This window comes from Ipomoea nil, unplaced genomic scaffold, assembly GCF_001879475.1.
Source record: "Ipomoea nil cultivar Tokyo-kokei standard unplaced genomic scaffold, Asagao_1.1 scaffold0188, whole genome shotgun sequence".
Taxonomy (NCBI): domain Eukaryota; kingdom Viridiplantae; phylum Streptophyta; class Magnoliopsida; order Solanales; family Convolvulaceae; genus Ipomoea; species Ipomoea nil.
This window is the reverse complement of record NW_017616616.1, coordinates 2071476-2093903: the sequence shown is the minus strand read 5'-3', so window position 1 is coordinate 2093903 and position 22428 is coordinate 2071476. Positions and strand designations below refer to the sequence as shown.

The following is a 22428-nucleotide window of genomic DNA, read 5'->3' as shown; positions in this document are numbered from 1 at the left end:
AACATATGTAAAGCATAACATCATATACAAACACAAAATCAATTGAATTGAAGAAACACCACTTTAAATGACCTATTCCACTCCCCCTCTTCCCAGTCCAAAACAAAACAAACACAAAAAATAAAAAAATAAAAACATAGAAAGGGAGATAAGAAACCAAAAAATGTACCTGCTAACTCCAATCCTTCTCAACCTTCCCTTATTCCAAACAAGGCTTAATGTGAATATCCTCAAGCTAGGATACTCTGTTCAAGTCTATAAATTGTTAGATAAATGAAATTGGAATCCTTAATAAGGTAGTGGAGTATTCTATTTATATTGGAAGAGAGGGAAGCAACATGTTTTAAAGCATTTACAGAGCCGATGTGATACCTTGTGGTTAGGTGCTGAGGTCAGTCCTGTTACGTGGTGGTTGCAAATGTGATGGTTGGTTGAATGATGGCGGATCTAACTTCTTGCACTAACAGTGTTCAACCTCTTTGCCTAGACATTAAACCTCTGTGAAAAGAGTGATCGAGAACATACCTACAGTACTTGAACTTTTAGGTTAGTAAAACTGTAAAAGTGACCCATCATGAAGTATTAAGAGAATACAAATATAGAAGAAACTAATCATGATGAGGAACAGTATATAGGCAATCTCTTGGAGCAATTAATCAATTATTTTACCTGTCAGAAGGTGGACAATTTCTTGCTTTACATTGCAGTTTATTGCTTTATCTTTTAATGAGTCCACTTCACCTTTCACTTTCCCTCTTTGTTGAGCTTTATTTTCAACAAATGCATTCATTCGTCTCTGGAAAAAATAAATAAATAAATAAATAATTGCAGTGGAATAAACCAGTGACTCTATCTCCCCCAATCATAGATTCATGGCTGCAACATTTTTTCCCTCCAAATCCTACTTTAGGGTGCCGGCATTAACCTGAAATTCAACGTCTTAAGGTGCCCATTTCCGGCGAAAGGCGGATTGGCGCAGGAGAGTGTTTGAGATGGAGAGAACGCCAAAAAAATCAGAGAAATAGGAAACGTGAACTGCAAGGAATAGGAAACCAATCCTAATGATGAATGAAACTCATTCGGTAATTAAGGAAAATTAAGGATAGCAGACTAAATATGTCAAAAATAAAAGTATTCACTATTCCTAATATACCTTTAAAATTATAAGTACTAAACTACTAAATTATTAAATGATCTTTGGAAATACATAATTCAAATTAATAATATGCAAAAAGAAAGCTAACAAAAAAAATGGACGGTAAAAAGGGATAATTAATGCATGGGAAAAATAAAAAAATACACATACAACGAAACAAAAAGAACATCAAGATATTCAGGAACACATTAAAAGAAAAACGCAACGGACAAAAATATAACGAAAAAAAATAAACCAAAACTACACAAAAACACTTGAAAATTGCTATAAATTAAGGAAAACAGACTAATAACGCCGAAATTAATCCACTTAAAAAATAAAAGAATTCACTATTCCTAATGGAAATACCTTTACCCTTCAATAAAAAAAATAGAAATACCTTAAAAGTTATTTACTGAATTTTAAAACGATATTTGGAGCTACCCAATTCAAACAAAAAATATGCCGAAAGAACGCTAACAAAAACAATAAACAACGTTGGAATTAATTTTTAGAAAATAAAAGCGTTCACTATTCCTAATGGAAATACAAGTTATTTACTGAATTTCAAAACGATATTTGAAACTACCCAATTCAAACAAAAAAATGCCAAAAGAACGCAAACAAAAACAATGAATAGTAAATAGGAAAATTTAATACATGGAGAAAAACACACAAATATAACAAAACGAAAAGAACTCCACATTCAGGAATACATCCAAGGAAAACATAATGAACAAAATCAAAAGCACAAATATAATGAAGCGAGAATAACCCATAAATGCATGAAATACATAAAGAGAAAACCAAAAACTACACAATAACACTCGAAAAATGCTATAAATTAAGAAAAATAAATTAAATATTTCGAAAATACTCCTTAGAAAATAAAAACACAAATATAACAAAACCAAAGAACTCTAAAAATTCAGGAACACGTTGAGAATGAAAAACACAACGAACAAAAACAAACAAATATATCAAAACAAAAATAACCCAAAAAATGCAGTGAACAAAAAGCTACACACGAAACACTTGAAAATGCTATAAATTAAAGAAAACATACTAAATACGTCGAAATTACTCCTTATAAAATAAAAGAATTCACTATTCTTAATAAAAATGATCTTTAGAAATACGCAATTCAAACTAAAAATATGCCAAAAGAATGCTAACAACAAAATATGAACAGTAAAAAGGGAAATTAATGCATGGGAAAAAAAAATATACACAAACATAACGAAGCGAAAAGAACTCCAAGACATTCATGAACGCATTCAAAGCAAAACGTCATGGACATACATAACGAAGCAAAAATATTACCCCAAAACTACACAAGAACACTTGAAAAATGCTATAAATAAAGGAAAACGCACTAAATACGCCAAAAGAACGCTAACAACAAAATACGAACGTCATGGACAAACATAACGAAGCAAAAATATTATCCAAAATTACACAAGAACACTTGAAAATGCTATAAATAAAGGAAAACGCACTAAATACGCCAAAAGAACGCTAACAACAAAATATGAACGGTAAAAAGGGAAATTAATGCATGAGAAAATATATATATATATATATATATATATATATACACACACAAACATAACAAAACGAAAAGAACTCCAAGACATTCATGAACACATTCAAAGCAAAACGTCATGGATAAACATAACGAAGCAAAAATATCACCCAAAACTACACAATGTGAACGGTAATAAAAAGGGAAATTAATGCATGAGAAAAAAATATATACACAAACATAACGAAGCGAAAAGAACTCCAAGACATTCATTGAACGCATTCAAAGCAAAACGTCATGGACAAACATAACGAAGCAAAAATATCACCCAAAACTACACAAGAACACTTGAAAATGCTATAAATAAAGGAAAATGCACTAAATACATCCTAACAAAAACAAAATAAACAGTAATTAAAAGGGGGAAATTAATGCATGGAAAAAAACAAAAAACACACAAATATAACGAAAGGAAAAGAACTGCAAGACATTCAGGAATACATTCAAAGAAAAAAACAATGTACACAAACAAAAGTCACAAATATAACAAAGCAAAAATAGCACAAAATTGTAAGAAAAACATAAAGAGACAAAAAACAACTAAATACATCATAAATGGACAAAAACAAAAGTCATTGAACAAAAATAGATATTCAGAAACACATTCATTGAAAAACGCAATGGACAAAAACAAAAGTCACAAATATAACAAAGCAAAAACAGCACAAAAATGCAGGAAAAACATAAAGAGAAAGAAGCAAAAACTACACAAGAACACTTGAAAACATACAAAATACGTCGAAAATACTCCTAAAAAAATATAAGAATTCACTATTCCTAATAAAAATACCTTTAAAAGGTATTTAAAAAATATAAGTGTCTGGAATGTTCATGTTTATGATTATTATTTTCAATAACCAATGGTAATTAATAGAGCAACCAAGCATAGAATCTGGCCCTTTACAACAAACATCAAAGATTACTGCCATGTTCTTACCGAAGAGAAGTTCAAATTCATTAATCATAGAAAATTAATGAGAAAAGGCCATTTACCTGTCATATTCTTATCAGTTTCACTGTTTAATTCTTCAAGCTCTCTATTTTTACCCCTCACTTAACCTTCCCTTCAACCTGATCAATTATGTATGTAAAGCATAACATCATATACAAATAGACAATCACAATTGGATTGAAGAAAACACCTCTTTAAGTGACCTATTCCACTACCCCTTCTTCCCAGTCCAAAACAAAACAGACAAAAAAAATAAAAACATAGAAAGGAAGATAAGAAACCAAAAATTTTTACCTGCTTACTCCAATCCTTCTCAACCTTCCCTTATTCCAAACAAGGCTTGATGTGAATATCCTCGAGCTAAGGATACTCTGTTCTAGTCAGTAAATTGTTAGATAAATGAAATTGGAATATAGTGGAGTATTCTATTTATATTGGAAGAGTTGGTAGCAATATGTTGAAAAGCATTACAAAGCCGATGTGATACCTTGTGGTTAGGCGCTCAAGTCCCTGTTACGTGGTGGTTGCGGATGTGTTGAATGATGACGGATCTAACTTCTTACACTAACAGTGTTCAACCTCCTTGCCTAAATATTGAACCTCTGAAAAGAGTGATCAAGAATGTGACAATACTTGAATTTTCAGGTTAGTAAAATTGTAAAACTGCACTATAACCCCATCCGGAGTATTAAGAGAATACAAATATAGAAGAAACTAATCATGATGAGGAACATCTCTTGGGGCAATTAATCAATCATTTTACCTGTCAGAAGGTGGGTAATTTCTTTCTTTACGCTGCAGTTTATGGCTTCATCTTTCAATAAGTCCACTTTACCTTTCACCTAACGACACGAGAGAGCAACTCACAATGGAACAAACCAGTGACTCTGCCTCCTCCAATCATAGCTTCATGGCTGCAACATTTTTACCCTCCAAATCCTACTTTAGGGTGCCTGCATTAACCTGAAATTTGACATCCTCCATTGTCCATTTCCAGCAAAAGGCGGATTTGCGGGGGAGAGTGTTTGAGATATAGAGAACGCTGAAAAAACAAAGAAATATGAAACCCAAACTGCTTGGAAATAGGAAACCAACAACAAACTCCAACGGGAAAATTTGTTTATGATATTGGGAATTTTAAAAATAAATAGATTTTAAATTTCCGGGAAAAAGTCAAAAGACAAAACTAATTCGGTAATCTACTCCTAAAGGTAGGTACAGAAAGTTCCTTAGGATGAATGGAAATTATAAAAACAACACTTTAAAAAAAAAAAATTAAAAAGTATTGAAAAACCACACAAGAGAGAGCAACTCACAATGGAATAAACCAGTGACTCTGTCTCCCCCAATCATAGATTCATGGCTGCAACATTTTTACCCTTCAAATCGTACTTTAGGGTGCCAGCATTAACGTGAAATTCCATTGTCTGGAATGTTCAAGTTGATTTTTACTTTCAATAACAACCAATCGTAATTAATAGAGGAACCGAACAAAAAATCTGACACTATACAATAAACATCAAAGATTACTGCCATGATCCTACCAAAGAAAAGTTCAAATTCATTAATCAAAGAGCACTAATAAGAGAAGGTCATTTACCTGTGATTTCCTATTAGTTTCACTGTTTAATTCTTCAAGTTCTTTAATTTCCATCTTCCACTTAGCCTTTAGTACAACCTGATCAATTATATAGAGTATAACATCATATACAAATATACAATCAACTGGATTTAAGAAAACACCTATTTAAGTGACCTATTCCACTGCCCCTTCTGTCCCAGCCCAAAACAAAACAAACACAGGAAAATAATAACTTCTTAAGCAGGATAAGAAACCACAGCATTTAACTGCACAACATTTAACTGCTTAAGCAGGATAAGAAACCACAACATTTAACTGCTCACCCCGTCCCCAATCCTTCTCAACCTCGAGCTACGAATACTCTGTTCTGGTTGGTACAATGTTAGATAAATGAAATTGAAATCCCTAATAAGTTAGTGGAGTATTTTATTTATACCAGAAAAGTGGGGAGCAACATGTTGAAATGCAATGACAGAGCCGCTGTGGTGCTTGTGGCTGGGTGCTCTGGTCAGTCCCGTTTAGTACTGGTTGCTAATGTGATATGGCGGATCTAACTTCTTACACTATCAGTGTTCAACCTCTTTGCCTAGATATTAAACCTCTGTGACAAGAAGTGATCGAGAACAGACCTACAATACTTGAATTTTCAGGTCAGTAAAAGTGCACTATAACCCCTCACGAAGTATTATGACAAAATAAATAAATTTGTAAGAGAATACAAATAGAGAAGTTAATCATGATAAGGAACAGTGTATAGGCAATCTCTTGGGCCAATTAATCAATTACTTTACCAGTCAGAAGGTGGGTAATTTCTTTCTTTACATTGCAGATTATTGTTTTATCTCTTAATGAGTCCACTTAACCTTTCACTTTTCCTCTTTGCTGAGTTTTATTTTCAGCAAATGCATTCATTCGTCTCTGAAATGGGAAAAAAAAAAATTTGCAAAATACAATGGAATAATTTGCAAAAATTTGCAAAAAATTTGCAAAATACATTCATTCGTCTCTTAAAAGATAACCACGCAAGAGAGAGCAACTCACAAGAGTCACAATGGAATAAACTAGTGACTCTGTCTCCCCCAATCATATGGCTGCAACATTTTTAGCCTCCAAGTCGTACTTTAGGGTGCCGGCATTAACCTGAAATTCCATTATCTGGAATGTTGAAGTGGATTTTTACTTTCAATAACCAATGGTAATTAATAGAGCAACCAAACAAAGAATCTGGCACTATGCAATAAACATCAAAGATTACTGCCATGATCCTACCGAAGAGAAGTTCAAATTCATTCATTCATTAATCAAAAAGCACCAATAAGAGGTCATTTACCTGTTAATTTCCTATTAGTTTCACTGTTTAATTCTTCAAGTTCTTTATTTTCCACCTTCCACTTAGCCTTTAATACAACCTGATCAATTATATAAAACATAACATCATATACAAATATACAATCAACTGGATTTTAAGAAAACACCTATTTAAACCTATTCCACTGCCCCTTCTTTCCCAGCCCAAAACAAAACAAACACAGAAAAATAATAACTTATAAAGAGGGATAAGAAATAACAACATTTACCTGCTTACTCCAATCCTTCTCGATCTCGTGCTAGGGATACTCTGTTCTAGTTGGTACAATGTTAGATAAATTAAAACTAAAAATTTTAAAAATAAATAAATAACCTCTACTGTTTCTGCTTAAACCTTTACTGTAAGCAGAGTAAAAAAATCTTGCTGTCAATCTCCAAAAATCACCAGTAAAACTAGAAAAATTATACAATCTCATAGGGACGTATTATACAAAGCATAACCATCATATACAAATATACAATCATTATGAGGAACAGTGTATCTCTTGGGCCAATTCATCAATTATTTTACCAGTCAGAAGGTGGGTAATTTCTTTCTTTACACTGTAGTTTATGGCTTTATCTTTTAATGAGTCCACTTTACCTTTTCCCTTTTCCTCTTTGCTCTGCGTTCTTTCAGCAAATGCATTCATTCGTCTATGAAACATAACACACACAAGAGAGAGCAACTCACAATGGAATAAACCAGTGACTGCCTCCCCCAATCATAGCTTCATGGGCTGCAACTTTTTTACCCTCCAAATCCTACTCTAAGGCGCCAGCATTAACCTGAAATTCGACATCCTCCGGTGCCCATTTCCGGCAAAAGAATGGTTCGAATTCATTAATAAAAGAGCATTAATGAGAGAAGGTCATTTACCTTTCAATTTCTTATCAGTTTCACTGTTTAATTCTTCAAGCTCTTTATTTTCTACCACCCACTTAGCCTTCAGTTCAACCTTATCAATCAACTATATAAAGCACAACATCATATACAAATATACAATCAACTGTATTGAAGAAAACACCTCTTTAAGTGACCTATTCCACTACCCCCTTCTTCCCAGCCCAAAACACACAGAAAAATAACTTATAAAGGGAGATAAGAAACCACAGCATTTACCTTCTTTCTCCAATCCTTCTCAACCTTCCATATTTCAGGCAATGCTTGAGGTAAATATCCTCGAGCTAGGGATACTCTGTTCTAAGCAGTACAATGTTAGATAATTGGAATTGAAATCCCAAATAAGCTAGTGGAGTATTCTATTTATACCGTAAAAGTGGGGAGCAACATGTTGAAAAGTATTGATGAAACCGATGTGGTGCCTTGGGGCTGGGTGTTCATGGTGGTTGCTAATGTGGTGGTTACAAACATACACTGCAAAGAGTTAAAACAAAACAAAACAAAAAAACACAAAACTAGTTTGAAATGAAAATGAACCCTTAAAATGAGTCATTTTAAAATACAATCTCAAAATTGTACAATGAACTTTGAAAATACACAATCAAAACTACAAATATGTAGAGTACGTATTAGAAAACAAACAAAAAAAAAAAACAAAAAACAAAAAAAAAAACAAAAAAAAACAAACAAACAAACAAACAAACAAAAAAACAAACAAAACAAAACAAAACAAACAAAAAAAAATGGTTAAAAAGAAAAACTTAAACATGGGAAAAAAAAAAAAAAAACATAAATATAACAAAGCGAAAAAAAACCCAAGAGAGAAGGAAAAACTGGGGGAAAAAACAAAAAATTATTTTTTTTTAGAAAGGCTGAAAATCATAGGACCTTTTTCTAATAAAATAAAAACTGGACTCATCAATTGTTGACCCACACACATGTTTGAAAACTAAAATTTAAAAAAAAAAAAAAATAAATAAATAAATTTAAAAAAAAAAGTTAAATAAATAACCTGTACTGTTTCTGCTTAAACCTTTACTGTCACCAGAGTCAAAAAATCTTGCTGTCGAACTCCAAAAATCACCAGTAAAAACTAGAAAGAATAATACAATCTCAGAGGGACCTATTTATACAAAGCATAACATCATATACAAATATACAACCAACTGCATTGAAGAACACCTCTTTGAGTGACCTATTCCACTGCCCCTTCATCCCAGCCCAAAACAAAATAAACACAGAAAAATAATAACATATAAAGGAAGATAAGAAACCAAAACATTTACCTGCTTACTCCAATACTTCTCAACCTTTCTTTACTCCAGACAATGCTTGGCGTGAATAACCTCGAGCAAGGGATACTATGTTCTAGTAGGTACAATGTTAGATAAATGAAATTGAAACACCTAATAAGCTAGTGGAGTAATCTATTTATACCAGAAAAGTGGGGAGCAACATGTTGAAAAGCATTGACAGAGCTGATGTGGGTGCTTGTGGCTGGGTGCTCAGGTCAGCCCTGTTACGTGGTGGTTGCTAATGTGATGGTTGGTTGAATGATGGCGAACCTAACTTCTTACACTAACAATGTTCAACCTCCTTGCCTAGATTTTAAACCCCTGTGACAAGAAGTGATCGAGAACAGACCTACAATTTTCAGGTTAGTAAAACTGTAAAATTGCACTATAACCCTATCACGAAGTATTATGACAATAAATAAATTTGTAAGAGAATACAAATAGAGAATACATTAATCATGAAAAGGAACAGTGTATAGGCAATCTCTTGGGCCAATTCATCAATTATTTTACCAGTCAGAAGGTGGGTAATGTCTTTCTTCACACTGTAGTTTATGGCTTTATCTTTTAATGAGTTCACTTCAACTTTTGCCTTTTCCTCTTTGTTGAGCTTTTTTCCAGCAAAAGCATTCACTCGTTCGGAAACTTAACCACACAAGAGAGAGCAACTCATAATTGAATAATCCAATAACCACACAAGAGAGAGCAACTCACAATTGAATAAACCAGTGTCTCTGCCTCCCCTAGTCATAGCTTCATGGCTGCAACTTTTCTATATACAAGTATACAATCAAATGGATTGAAGAAAACACCTCTTAAAGTGACCTATTCCACTGCCCCTTCTTCTCAGCCAAAAACAAACTAAACACAGAAAAAATAATAACTTATGAAGGGAGATAAGAAACCACAACATTTACCTGCTTACTCTAATCCTTCTCAACCTTTCCTGATTCAAGGCAATGCTTGATGTGAATATCCCCAAGCTAGGGATACTCCGGTTTAGTACGTACAATGTTAGATAATTAAAATTGAAATCCCGAATAAGCTAGTCGAGTATTCTATATATACCGGAAAAGTGGAGAGCAACAAGTTGAAAAGCATTGACAGAGCCGATGTAGTGCCTTGTTGCTGGGTGCTTGTGGTGGTTGCTAATGTGATGGTTGGTTGAATGACTGCGGATCTAACTTCTTACACTAACAGTGTTCAACCTCCTTGCCTAGATTTTAAACCCCTGTAACAAGAAGTGATTGATAACAGACATACAATACTTGAATTCTTGGGTTAGTAAACCTGTAAAAGTGCACTAAAACCCTATTGCAAAGTCTTATACTATTATGAAAAAATAAATATATATTTGTAAGACAGTACAAATAGAGAATAAGTTAATCGTGATGAGGAACAGTGTCTGTATAGGCAATCTCTTGGGCCAATTCATCAATTATTTTACCATTAAGAAGTTGGGTAATTTATTTCATTACAAGGTAGTTTATGGCTTTATCTTTTAACGAGTCCACTTTACCTTTTCCCTTTTCATCTTTGTTGAGCTTTCTTTCAGCAAATGCATTCATTTCGTCTCTGAAACATAACCACACATGAGAGAGCAACTCACAATGGAATAAACCAGTGAATATGCCTCCCCCAATCATAGCTTCATGCCTGCAACTTTTTTATATACAAATATACAATCAAATGGATTGAAGAAAACACCTCTTAAAGTGACCTATTCCACTGCCCCTTCTTCTCAGCCAAAAACAAAATAAACACAGAAAAAATAATAACTTATGAAGGGAGATAAGAAACCACAACATTTACCTGCTTACACCAATCCTTCTCAGCCTTTCCTTATTCCAGGCAATGCTTGATGTGAATATCAGCTAGGGATACTCTGTTTTAGTAGGTACAATGTTAGATGATTAAAATTGAAATCCCTAATAAGCTAGTGGAGTATATTCTATTTATACTGGAAAAGTGGGGAGCAACATGTTGAAAACATTGACAGAGCCAGTGTGGTGCCTTGTTGCTGGGTGCTTGTGGTGGTTGCTAATGTGATGGTTGGTTGAATGATGGCAGATCTAACATCTTACACTAACAGTGTTGAACCTCCTTGCCACGATATTAAACCTCTGTGACAAGAAGTGATCGAGAACAAACCTACAATACTTGAACTATCATGTTAGTAAAACTGCAAAAGTGCACTATAACCTGTTACAAAGTATTATGACAAAATAAAATAAATTTGTAAGATAATACAAATAGAGAAGAAGTTAATCATGATGAGGAACAGTGTATAGGCAATCTCTTGGGCCAATTCATCAATTATTTTACCAGTCAGAAGGTGGGTAATTTCTTTCTTTACACTGTACTTTAGACTTTACCTTTTCCCTTCTCTTTTTTGATCTTTTTTCCACAAATGCATACACAAGAGAGAGCAACTTACAATGAAATAAATCAGTGACTCTGCCTCCCCCGATCATAGCTTCATGGCTGCAACTTTTTTACCCTCCAAATCCTACTTTAGGGGCCGGCATTCACCTGAAATTCGACGTCCCCCGGTGCCCGTTTCCGGCGGATTGGCGCGGTAGAGAGTGTTTGAGACGGAGAGAATTTTAGGGGTGGGAGAGAACTCCGAAGAAACAAAGAAATAGGAAATCTAAACTGCTTGGAAATAGGAAACCCTAAATCTGAGGGCAAACAAATTTTGCGGGCATTAACCTGAAATTCGACGCGACCGTTTCCGGCGGAAGGCTGGTGCAGGAGACTGGGAGAGACTGTTTGAGACGGAGAGAACGGCCGAAAAAAAAAAAAAAAAAAAAAAAAAAAAAAAAAATTGTGACTCCAACGGTAAAAAAAAATAGGAAACCCAACCCGCTTATAAATAGGAAACCCCGAACTCCAACGGTAAAAAAAAATTGTGCTATTTGAAAATTAAAATCTTAAAAATAAATAAAGTCGGTCGGTCACTTATTTTAATATTTTATTTAAACATTTTGACTCACTAAAATTATCTGTGTTATTTTCGCAAAGACATAAATACAGATTTAAATAAATAAATAAATGGACTGACTCCCTCCTCGTTGAGGGAATTTAAAATTTATTTATTTTTGTATTGCTAATAGCCCAAATTTTCTTTTAAACATAATTTCCTTTTTTTCCCAATGTCTTTCATTTATTTGTTATAATATAAATATAAATATAAATATATAAATATTTTGGGTTAAAAAAAAAACGAAAATATAAGTCATGTCATACTCGTAACGCAACAAAATTAATAAATTTTATTATCACAATTTATTTAGCTCGAACGAAATCACAATATATCAAACAATAAACATTATGACTATTGAAGACCCATAGTCCCTTTTCTAAGTAACTTTTTTCTTTTTGAAAATAAGCCAAACAATAATGGGTTGTTTGGTATACATGAATTGCATTTCAATTCCATCCCAACTTTTTGTCATTCCAATTACCATGTTTGGTTTTAGAGAATTGCAATTCCCTCATTTTGTTGAATTGCAATTCAAGGGTCGTGGGAAATGAAAAAATATATGAAATGACACTACAACCCTGAGTTATTATTACTATTATTATTATTACACATTACACAAGTGTATTTTAATTTTTATACCGCTTATTTCATTCTCAATTTCAATAGTTATATAATATAAAGGGATAACTCAAGTGACAAATGAGCTCTCAAAACCTACAACTCTATAAGCTTGGGAAAGCTCTCGAGGAAGCTCGACATCGTAAAACTTTTTATTCATATTTTATTCAATCTTATTCTTTTTAACCGAATTATAATTCTTTTCTCCCATAATTCTTTCATTCTATAACCAAACCCCTCGTAAAACTTTTAGCTCAAACTATCCTATAGACCAACAAAAAAATTAATGAAATTCTTTATTTTTTTTATTTAGTAATCCACAAGATATTATTCCAACTACTAGTTCTGTGCATGTAGCTTAGGGAAACTTTATGATATATGGGATGCAGTCGTATTTAATGATACTGGTCAGGCTTTTTTATGGAATTGTGATTAATGATGAGCATGGTAACTTTGTGGGAATTGTGGCGGCGAATAATGGGTCGTTGGCATGTTGGATCCCATTTGGCCGAAGCGGTCAAAGAGGCTTTAGGATCCGAACTTATTAAGGATCTCTGTTTTATCAGATTGTCAAAATGATAAATGGCACTGTACTCGACCATTTTTATGCAGGTTTGTGTGATTAATGAGTGCCGAGATTTCAAATGACACTTTGAGGTGGTGTCTTGCCTGTTTATCAATCGATCAACGAATAAGTTTGTTCATTCTTATGCAGATTGTGTGATCAACGAGTGCTGAGATTTCAAATGACACTTTGAGATGGTGTCTTGCCAGTTTATCCATCGATCAGAAAATAAGCTTGTTCATACTTTAGCAATGACAGCTCGTTATCAAGCTGATTATATTGTTTGGTTATCTTATATTATTGTTATTGATTGTATTGCACATCTTTATTAATAAAAGTTGTTATTTTCCAAAAAAAAATAATAATAATAACATCTTTATGTAAAAAGTTATGATTAATTGTATTAAAGTGACAATGTAACATTTTATTAAATATCATATGTACTTGTGTTGTTTTTCTCTTACAATGAAAAAAAATACAAACTAAAGGTTATGAAAAGTTACAAACCTCTCTAACGGAACATAAATAAATGTTAGTGTAATTGTTTGTTGAAATAAATGGTTCATAGTATTTTAATTTTAATATTTTTATTATTATATCATATTTTACCCTCTTTTATATTATTTACTTTTTCTAAATACCACTGTATTCTATCAGGGTAAACTTTAGTACGAAATATTCCGTTAACTATTTATTATTTTTAACTTACTCATTAATTTTTATAAGGAAGGTCTTAGGTTCGAACTCCATCAAAATCAAAATTGACACAATATTTTTAAAAATACAATATAAAATTTAACATGAATTTTGACCAATTAATTAGAATCACGCATTGACATTGATGAAACGATACACCTAATTTATTGTATATATTCAACACAGACGTAAAATTATGTTTTGTTTTTGAAGATGCACAGGGCTAATACACTATAATTGTAAAGCATAACAGTACGTGTACTGTATTAAATCAAGAATTAATTTATGGTGGAAGTGACAACAAAAGAAAACATGGAAAGAACGCAAGAAGCTATAAGGTACCTGTATCAAAACATTATCATCATCAACTTATAAATGTCGACCACGAGATCAATATCTTAAAGTTTCCATATATATACACACTCGCAAGGGTCCACTTCTTTTTAATCTTTTTCTTTATTATCAAAATTAGTTTTGGAAGAAGTACTCCGTATTATTAAGGGAAAATGGCACTTTTTCCCCCTGTGTTATATGCTTATAGCACTTTTTCCCCCTGAGTTATTCATGCATTCACATTTGTCCCCTCAATTATTATAGAAGTGGCGGTTTTTCCCCCTGATAATATTAAATGGACATTTCTACCCTTAAAACAAATATTTTATTTATTTCTCTTCTTTACCAAATTATTGCTTATACGTAGGGATGACCACGGTTCGGTTCGAACTGAACCAAACACTATAGCAATCAAATTAAAAAATTTCGGTTATGATTCATAACATAACCCAATATTTGGGTTTCCGTTTATTAAAATCGTGAACTGGAAAAAAAATGGATCCTAAACCGTGAACCGGAGGTTCAAATCGGAACAACTACTAGCAATAGCTTAAATTAGAATTATAATATTTGCAAATAGTGCATGTTTTTTTCCGCATTTATATTGACTCTCACATATAAGTATATATAATCGCGATTTGAGTTTTATTTTGAACCGTCGGTTCACGATTTTGGATCCAATTTGAACGGTTGGTTCAAACTTTCTTTTAAAATTTTATTTTTTTTTATTTTTAAAATATTCTAAATTTAACACTTAATGTATTTTATTTTTTCAAATCTTGGTTATAATTTGTTGGAGAAGAAAAATAAATGAAATATTTATTTTAAGGGTAAATATGTCCATTTAATATATCAGGGAAAAAACTGCCACTTAAATAATTTAGGAGGGAAAAGTGCTATAAGTATATAACGAAGGGGGAAAAGTGCCATTTTCCCTATTATTAATTATTAATTTAATTAAAAGGCATATTGCCTTGGGCTTTATTGTGTTTTACTTCTAATTAATGGGCCGATCTAGTTATTGCCGCCCAATTATCGCAATAGGTCCGTCAGGTAGTACAGTTATTCCCGCCAAAAAGACGGTTATTCTCGTTGCAAGGCCAATATAATCATCGACTTCTGTAAAAGTCCACCATATTTGAATCCGCTTGCATGCATCCATTCTTGATTTTCCGATACACTGCAAAAAGCTATGGACTTTCGCCGCTACGGTTCCCTCAACATCCTTACCTTCTCTCTTCCACTCTTTTGCCTCCTCATCACGTGGGCGGCGTCCACCGCAACCACCACCCCCGGACCGCCGCCCTCTGTCTATGCCGCTGCCGAGATCCTCCGCACCCGCGGCTACTCTCTCATTGCCTCCACCCTCCTCTCCACTGTTACATCCAGTAACAACTTCTCCGGCACCATCTTGGCGCCACCGGACTTTGCATTCTCGTTTACCGTTGGCAAGTTCTCCCCCAACCACCGCGTGCCGCCGCTGCGGCCGTCCGCAGCCGTCTTGCTCTACCACACCCTCCGGGAGCCCCTCACGTGGCACAATCTCTCGTCGCTCGTGGACGGTAACGAGCTCCCGACGTTCTACAAAGGCGATTGCTTCTTCCTAAAGAATTCCAATGGGGCCGTTTCTGTTTCGGTTTCTGCGTCCAAGAAACCAATCTCGGCGATTAGAATCAAACAGCCTGATATGTACGTCGACGATCATCTCGTCGTCCATGGAGTCGACGGTATACTGGACCCCACGTCAGCCTCGAAATGCTCCGAGTCGAGAGATCATACGCCGGCGGTTCAGCCGCCGTTGGTCGACCGCAAGTTTCTTGATCACGCGGTTAGAGCTATCAGGCGGAGGGGATTCACAGTCGCGGCTGCGGGCTTATCTATCAAGCGGTCGGAGATGTTAAGATTGGGCGCCGTTTCGCTGTTCGCGCCGTCTGATCGGGCGCTGTTCTCGAGACCCGGCGGGTTCAGTTTCGATTTCCGAAGCCACGTTTTGCCTACGCGGCACCGTTTAGAGGATCTCGCGAGATATCCGCCGAAAATCACGATTTTCCAGACTCTGGCGGCGAACCGGACGATCATGGTGGATTCCGTCGACGGCGCCGTCACTGTTAACGGCGTTCGCGTCAACAGCACGGAGCTCTATCGTAACCGCTGGATCGTAGTCTTTTCCGTTTCAGCACCCTTAGATTACGACACCGGCAACCTCCTTGGTTCCGGCAGCGCCGCGCAAATTCCTCCGCCTCCAACTCATTTTGAACCGCCGCAGCTGCCGTTACCGCTACCGCCGCAGCTGCCGTTACTGCTATCGCCGCCCCTAACAGCCGACGCGCATGAAACTCAGTGTAGAATCTCGGATTTCCCGGTCGAGATTGAAGGCGGAGATCTCCTCTGTCCTGTTCCCGCCAGGTCATTGCTGGAAGACGGCGAAGCTTTGACGGCTGAATCAGCCTACGAAGACGCGGCACAATCTCTCCCGTCCGATGAAGATCAGCTACCAGAAGATGTAACCCTATCTTCTGTTGACAGTGGAGAAGGAGATGAGGATCAGGTGCCTGCTCCCGCACTGAGAGATCAGGTGAACATCGCTGATGATTTGTTCTTCTATTCCTAGCCCTGCCACGTGGCACATGCCCACAGGTCACAACTCTCTGATTACTGCAATTCTTTTGAGAGCCAAATGTGGAAATTACAAATCTGTACATATTGTGGAAGAAGCAATTGAAACATATCTCATTTTCATTCATCTTTCAATTTTTGCTGAGAAATGGAAAACCAGAATCTGCAGAAAACTCATAACCAGAATACACAGAACTAATGCACAATCAGATTCAACCTCTCAGAGAATGATCCATAAATCATTAAATTGGTTAATATATTTGACAAAAATAGGGACAAAAGGTTGCTGTAAGAGAGCAAATTACTATGATGTGTGCTCTTCTCCTCTACTTATGCTCACGAGGTGGCATCCTCCCCTTGCTCGCGAGCAATGGAGGCTGAAAGAATGGCTAGATCGCGGTTTAGTAATGTTAAGGCAGTTTCGCATTCTGAGATTATTCTTGTGACAGAAGATGGCTCCCCTGCAACTGTTTCTGATGACCCAACAGCAACGGCTGCATGAGAGTCTCGGAGATTCTTCAAGTTCCCTAGGAACTGTCAAAGTTGGAAGATGACACGCAAAAGAATTAAGAAGGATCAGTCTCGTATCAACAACAAATAGAAGTGTAATTAAATGTGCCATTTTTCTGGTTAATCGGGGCTTCAGAAGTCTGCTTAGTAGCTAAAACTAATGATGACAGAAATCCAATGGTAAACCATTGTCTTCCTAGCGTATAACACCTAATGTTGTCTTTGTTTCTCTCTTCAAAGCATAAATACAAACAAGAACTTTTGAAAACTGAGAAGCTTCATTGGGTGCATTGATCAATAGAGTATATATACAGTGGAGGTTTAAATTTGATTTAGAATAAATAAAATAAAAAGAAAATTCATAGACTACAATGTTAGAATTGGCAATAAGAGATATAAAATATACTAAAGGATTCAATGAGAGTTCACTTTGAAATGGCGCAAAGCCTCGAAGATATACTGTGGCATTTTGGGTATAACAATTGTCAACAATTAAGAGAGGAAAGAAGTTCACATAAAGTACCTTCCAAAGCATCTTATATGCTTCCAACAATCTATTGGCAGCTGGCCCAAATCCATGCAATTGCGGTACCTCCATCATGTGTGTCCAGGGACGAATTTCCTATAAATGTTAAAATAACAATAAGAACAATTATCCAACCGGCAGAAAACTACCCCTTCAGCAGTGGCCACTTGCCCCATTAAATTTTATTGCATACTAGCCAACAAGGAGAAACTTAAAATAAAGAAAATGCATAATCAGTAGTGTGTATATTAATTAGTGTGAACATGTTCTTTCAAAATCTTGGATCTGCCACCGAGTCCTAACATGTTTATGGTGAAAAAAATGGGTAGTGTGATTACAACTCCAGAGGGCATTGTAGATTTGAAAGCACCCATATAGAAATACAAGTGAAGTATAATCCAAACATTCCAAAGAACTTGTGAACAAATTTCAAAAAATTTAAAGGGAAATTTTTTAAATAATTGATTCCAAGCAGTTTAGAATTAAGTGTGAGCAATTTTAAGTATGAAAACAATGGAACTGTTGGAGAGTTAGAATCATAAAGCACCAACTCCAGAACGAGTAGAACATGAATTAGCAATACTCAATGGGATTACTTTAAAAAGTGTCACCAGATATATGCCTTTACTTAATTTTAAAAGAGACAGGAGAGAGAGAGAGAGAGAGAGAGAGAGAGAGAGAGAGAGAGAGAGAGAGAGTAAGCAATAAGCACAAGTTTCTTAAAAGAGTGAATGAAAGCCAACCTTAGTGTAAATTGTATTAAAGGATCTTGCAGTTTCTAAAAAGGTTTCTAAATGGGCCCGCAACTTTGCTTCAACCTCCACATAGTCCTCGTCTGGATTATATGGATGCTGTACACCAAAAATTTATCAAAAATAAACTCAGTGACCTAAGAAAACATGACATCGAGAAAGTGATATGAATGCCAACAGAAGCAAGACTGTGATTGAAAGGAGTATCAGGCTCCAAAAAGGTATAACCTTTGATGCTAAATCATCAACCATCTCTTGAAGACTAAGAAGTCTGTTAGATTGATCTGAGAGTTGCTTCTCCAAATCAGCAATGTCTGGCCTGCAAGTGAACTTGGATTGAAGTAATATACAGTTGTTACATCTGGTGAATGTGGTGAAGGTAAAGAAAATGCTATGCTGTTGTTTTTGTTGTTACTTTTTCCCGCTACCAGCAAACCCATGATATATTACTTTTTCACTAATAGAGGGATATTTCATAAATCAATTGACACTAGAAACAGAAAAGGGCCTCTTTAGTCTCTACCCTCTTATATCTTTTCAGCCCCTAACAGTTAGAAAGTTGTTTTTCTTGTTTCCTCACTTCTCTTCCATTGTTTCTCACTCTCCCTCTCTCACATATCAATGCAACTAGTTCTTAAGAAACTCATCAATTAACTATACAAAAAAGGGTGTTTCTTACAATGGATATATGGATTGGATCTGAACATCTGCGGGAAACAACTTGCACTCTTCAGAAAAAATTTGTGCTTGTTTCTCAGCAATGGCATCAATTAGTTGTATGTCCTTAGCTACCTGCTCATCAACACTACAGGAGAGAAACACCAAAAATAAATAAATAAATTCATCAATAAATTCCAAACTTCAAATCTAGATCTGGAATCATATATATCAAAATTTAAAGAGTTCTAATCAATATCAACTTTAAGTAAAAGTCTAACCTCCATTCATGATTATCAGCATACAAGCTTGCCTCCACAAGATCAACAATCAGACGTAGCATTTCTGTACGATCTTCATAGCTACCTCTCCCCTGCAACCGAAGGATTGGAACAGGAAAGATCTATGTTAGTGATTAGCAACTGGAAATGGAACTTACAGGTTACAAGGATCCTACTTACAACAAAGCAAATAAAATAGCAGGTGCATAATTTACTTGCTCCACCATGTGTATGGATGAATTTCTTAAGGATATTCTTGGCAATTAGGTGCAATAAGAGCCTTTTAATGGAGAGGAAGATAATTTTTTTTTTCCTGAAGCCTACAATATTATACGAATTCCACTTCCATAAACCCCTCAAACCTTCCCAGACTCACCATAAGCCAAATAACTAACATCAAGGAAAAGTTAGCATCACATTTTCATGATCACAAGTGGCCTACAAGAAAATGCAGCACAACTAACCCTTACTCCTAGTCTACTCGGGTTGGCTGTGAGAAAATGCAATAATATAAAATATTCTATAGCAGCAGGGAAATGCAATCAAACTCACTTGTATTGCCTCCGTGTCCACTGTGGTAGTTATACCCAGAAATTTTGCAATCTCTGCCAGATCTGCAAGAGCACAAACCTTTTGCACCAATCAAGGTCATATAATACCCTAAACTAAACTTTAAGAAATGATTGTGTCATAACGAGTTAGAGTGTGTACCCTACGGCAGGTCAATCAGCACACCAAATCCAATCCATAAAACAAACAAACACTGAGAATCTAAAATGAGTTCCTTAAAATTCTTCTACTGTAATTTCTATGAACAATACAGATTTGAGCTGGTGAACTTGCAGCCAAAATTAGAAATTTCAACTACGGTGAAATTTTTATCTTCTAACTCCAATTACGAGCAGCAGTAAACTTTACAGCCAAAGACGGCACGGTTTCATACTGAATGCGAGAGGTCTCATTTTAGCCAAATACTAACGAATTATCTAATCCGGATAAAAGGTTTAAGAAGGATAGAGAAATACATTGAATGCGAGAGGTCTCCTCGTCGCGATCTGCGGGATCCCCTTGTAAATTCTGCTGCGAAAATGGAGATTTGTCGCCCAACAGCCTGCAAATTCATCAAAGGTCGCAGCCTTATCACACTTCCGATACAGACCCGGTTACATATGCGAGTGTTTAGAGAGGAGAGAAGAGTACTTGAAGAAGAGCCATTCGAGAAGGGCGTAGCGCTCCATGCCGGCGAAAAGGAGCGCCTGGGCAGGGGCGTTGGCTCTCGGGTAGTTGAGCATCGCCAGTTTCCTCTGTATCTCTTCCATCTGCTTCGCCGCCATTCCCCGCCGGAGTGGATTGAATTCAACGCCGGAATTCTCCTCGGATCACTGTGAGATAAGCGGAAGATGACTCGAATTGAATGTTGGTTTTACTGTTTGGACTGCAAGCGATCTGGCTCTTTTTGCAGTGTAGTATTTGAATTTGGGAGAAGTTTAAATTAAGAATTATTTATAAATTAATTATTAAAAAAAAAAAAAAAAAAAAAAAAAAAAAAAAAAAAAACTCAACTGTAATAATTGTGCACTTCTTAAATTGTAATTATATGTAAATATAATCATTTAAAATATATATATATATATATATATATATTCAATTTATTTCTTAGTGTTAACTAATAATGCAATATTATTTAAAAACTCTTTGTTTTTATTAATTACATGTAGATTAATCGAATATATCATACGTATATATTTTTTTAAGTAAAATAAATTAATATAGTAAAAACAAATTATTAAGTATAAACACGAAGAGTGCTCATATGCGGCGGGGTCTTACGGTGCGGCGGTGCGGTCAAATTCCATAATACACCAACAGTGTTAACAATATGCACCAACAGTGTAATAAAACCACACCCCAATGAAATGTAGTAAAACATCACAAAATACACCACAGACTCAAAAAAACACACCATATAACTCACCACCCCCAATGGTGTATTTCCGAACAGTGTATGGTGTTTTTACTCACACCTAATGGTGTGTGTTTGGTGATGCAGGGCTCTGTTTACTCTGTTTTGTGTGGTGTATTTCCTAACGTTGATGGTGCATATTTGGTGAACTATTGGTGTTGCCGCACCGTAAGAAATAACCGCATCGTAAGACACTGCCGCACCTGAACCCGCCTCGTATAAACACTAGATAATTATTTTAAATGTGAACATACCATAACTAACTTTTTTTTTTTTTATCGAATCTAGTCTATTTATACCGTTATACTCTTAGTATCTGCTCAACATGTTAATATTCTCAATCTAAATGATACTTAAATTTGATACCTTTCATTTTAAAAGGTAACCGTAATAGTTGATACCATCAAACTATAGTTCATTATTTAATAATTGAGACAATTCAAATATGCAATATGTGCATTTTTTTAATTATAGTACAACTAACAAATCCTTAATTAATATTATGATTTGTGCATATTCTTCATTTTTCACTGTGTTACTTCTAAGGAGTTACATATCTCTTATCTAAAATTGTTGAATCCCTAAACTCAATAGTGTCACACTCTGGCCCCACACAGAATTTGAAATGATATAAATCACAATAATTCATAACTCAATATATAAGATCAAATGCTAATGTGCACAAGGAGTATGCTCACTTTAACTTAATTAAAAATATATATCGTATGAGTAAGTGCATTTGGAACAATTAGACCATTATAAAACTTTAATTGTTCACTCAACACGTATTTATTTTTAGAATAATGTTTTGACTTCATTACAACCAAAGTAATTATTATTTTAATATAACTTTTAGAGTTACTAAACTTTTCATTAATTATTTACAAATAATAAGTAATTAATGAATTATTTATGCACAGTTTGTATACAATGTAATGTACTATTATTTTAATCTCGCAATCACTCGTCTATTTTAACAATTTTAATTTCATTACTTCTTCAAATAAGAGATCTTTAGAGTCAATGAGAGACCACTAATATGTAAATAATGCATAATGATTGAAAATGACCTATTGATATATACTGCATTGTAACAGAGTTAATAACACTAACAAAAAAAAGTAC

At 34.9% G+C, this 22428-nt stretch overlaps 1 protein-coding gene and 1 long non-coding RNA gene across 3 annotated transcripts; both read right to left on the bottom strand.

The window, feature by feature from the left end:
• Positions 1 to 3507: 3507 nt before the first annotated feature.
• Positions 3508 to 11582, bottom strand: LOC109182025. 2 transcript variants are annotated; one of them, XR_002054316.1, is made up of 17 exons: positions 11238 to 11582; positions 10762 to 10951; positions 10508 to 10685; positions 9515 to 10375; positions 8792 to 9445; positions 7875 to 7979; positions 7296 to 7800; positions 6832 to 7258; positions 6585 to 6663; positions 6296 to 6409; positions 5691 to 5883; positions 5273 to 5350; positions 4989 to 5099; positions 4436 to 4635; positions 4160 to 4274; positions 3967 to 4043; positions 3508 to 3791 (listed from the first exon to the last, which is right to left on the bottom strand). It is a non-coding gene; the product is annotated as an uncharacterized LOC109182025 (long non-coding RNA). The 2 variants fall into 2 exon arrangements; XR_002054317.1 differs by lacking the exons at positions 3508 to 3791; positions 3967 to 4043; positions 4160 to 4274; ... (1 more) ...; positions 4989 to 5099; positions 5273 to 5350 and adding an exon at positions 5583 to 5616 and having other exon boundaries at positions 6832 to 7800.
• Positions 11583 to 16800: 5218 nt separating this feature from the next.
• Positions 16801 to 20815, bottom strand: LOC109181960 (AUGMIN subunit 7). The gene is made up of 9 exons (XM_019331950.1): positions 20541 to 20815; positions 20366 to 20451; positions 19893 to 19954; positions 19341 to 19432; positions 19082 to 19207; positions 18631 to 18721; positions 18394 to 18501; positions 17648 to 17746; positions 16801 to 17148 (listed from the first exon to the last, which is right to left on the bottom strand). The coding sequence occupies exons 1-9, from the start codon at positions 20672 to 20674 to the stop codon at positions 16951 to 16953; spliced, it is 996 nt and encodes a 331-aa protein (XP_019187495.1). The 5' UTR covers positions 20675 to 20815; the 3' UTR covers positions 16801 to 16950.
• Between the last annotated feature and the right edge of the window lie 1613 nt (positions 20816 to 22428).

Coding starts and splice junctions, on each gene's coding strand:
- LOC109181960 (XM_019331950.1), bottom strand. CDS start 20,674: ATGGCGGCGAAGCAGATGGAAGAGATACAGAGGAAACTGGCGATGCTC. Junction 19,433..19,892: donor TGGACACGGAGGCAATACAA/GTGAGTTTGATT, acceptor CTTCGGTTGCAG/GGGAGAGGTAGCTATGAAGA. Junction 18,502..18,630: donor TTGATGATTTAGCATCAAAG/GTTATACCTTTT, acceptor TTTGGTGTACAG/CATCCATATAATCCAGACGA.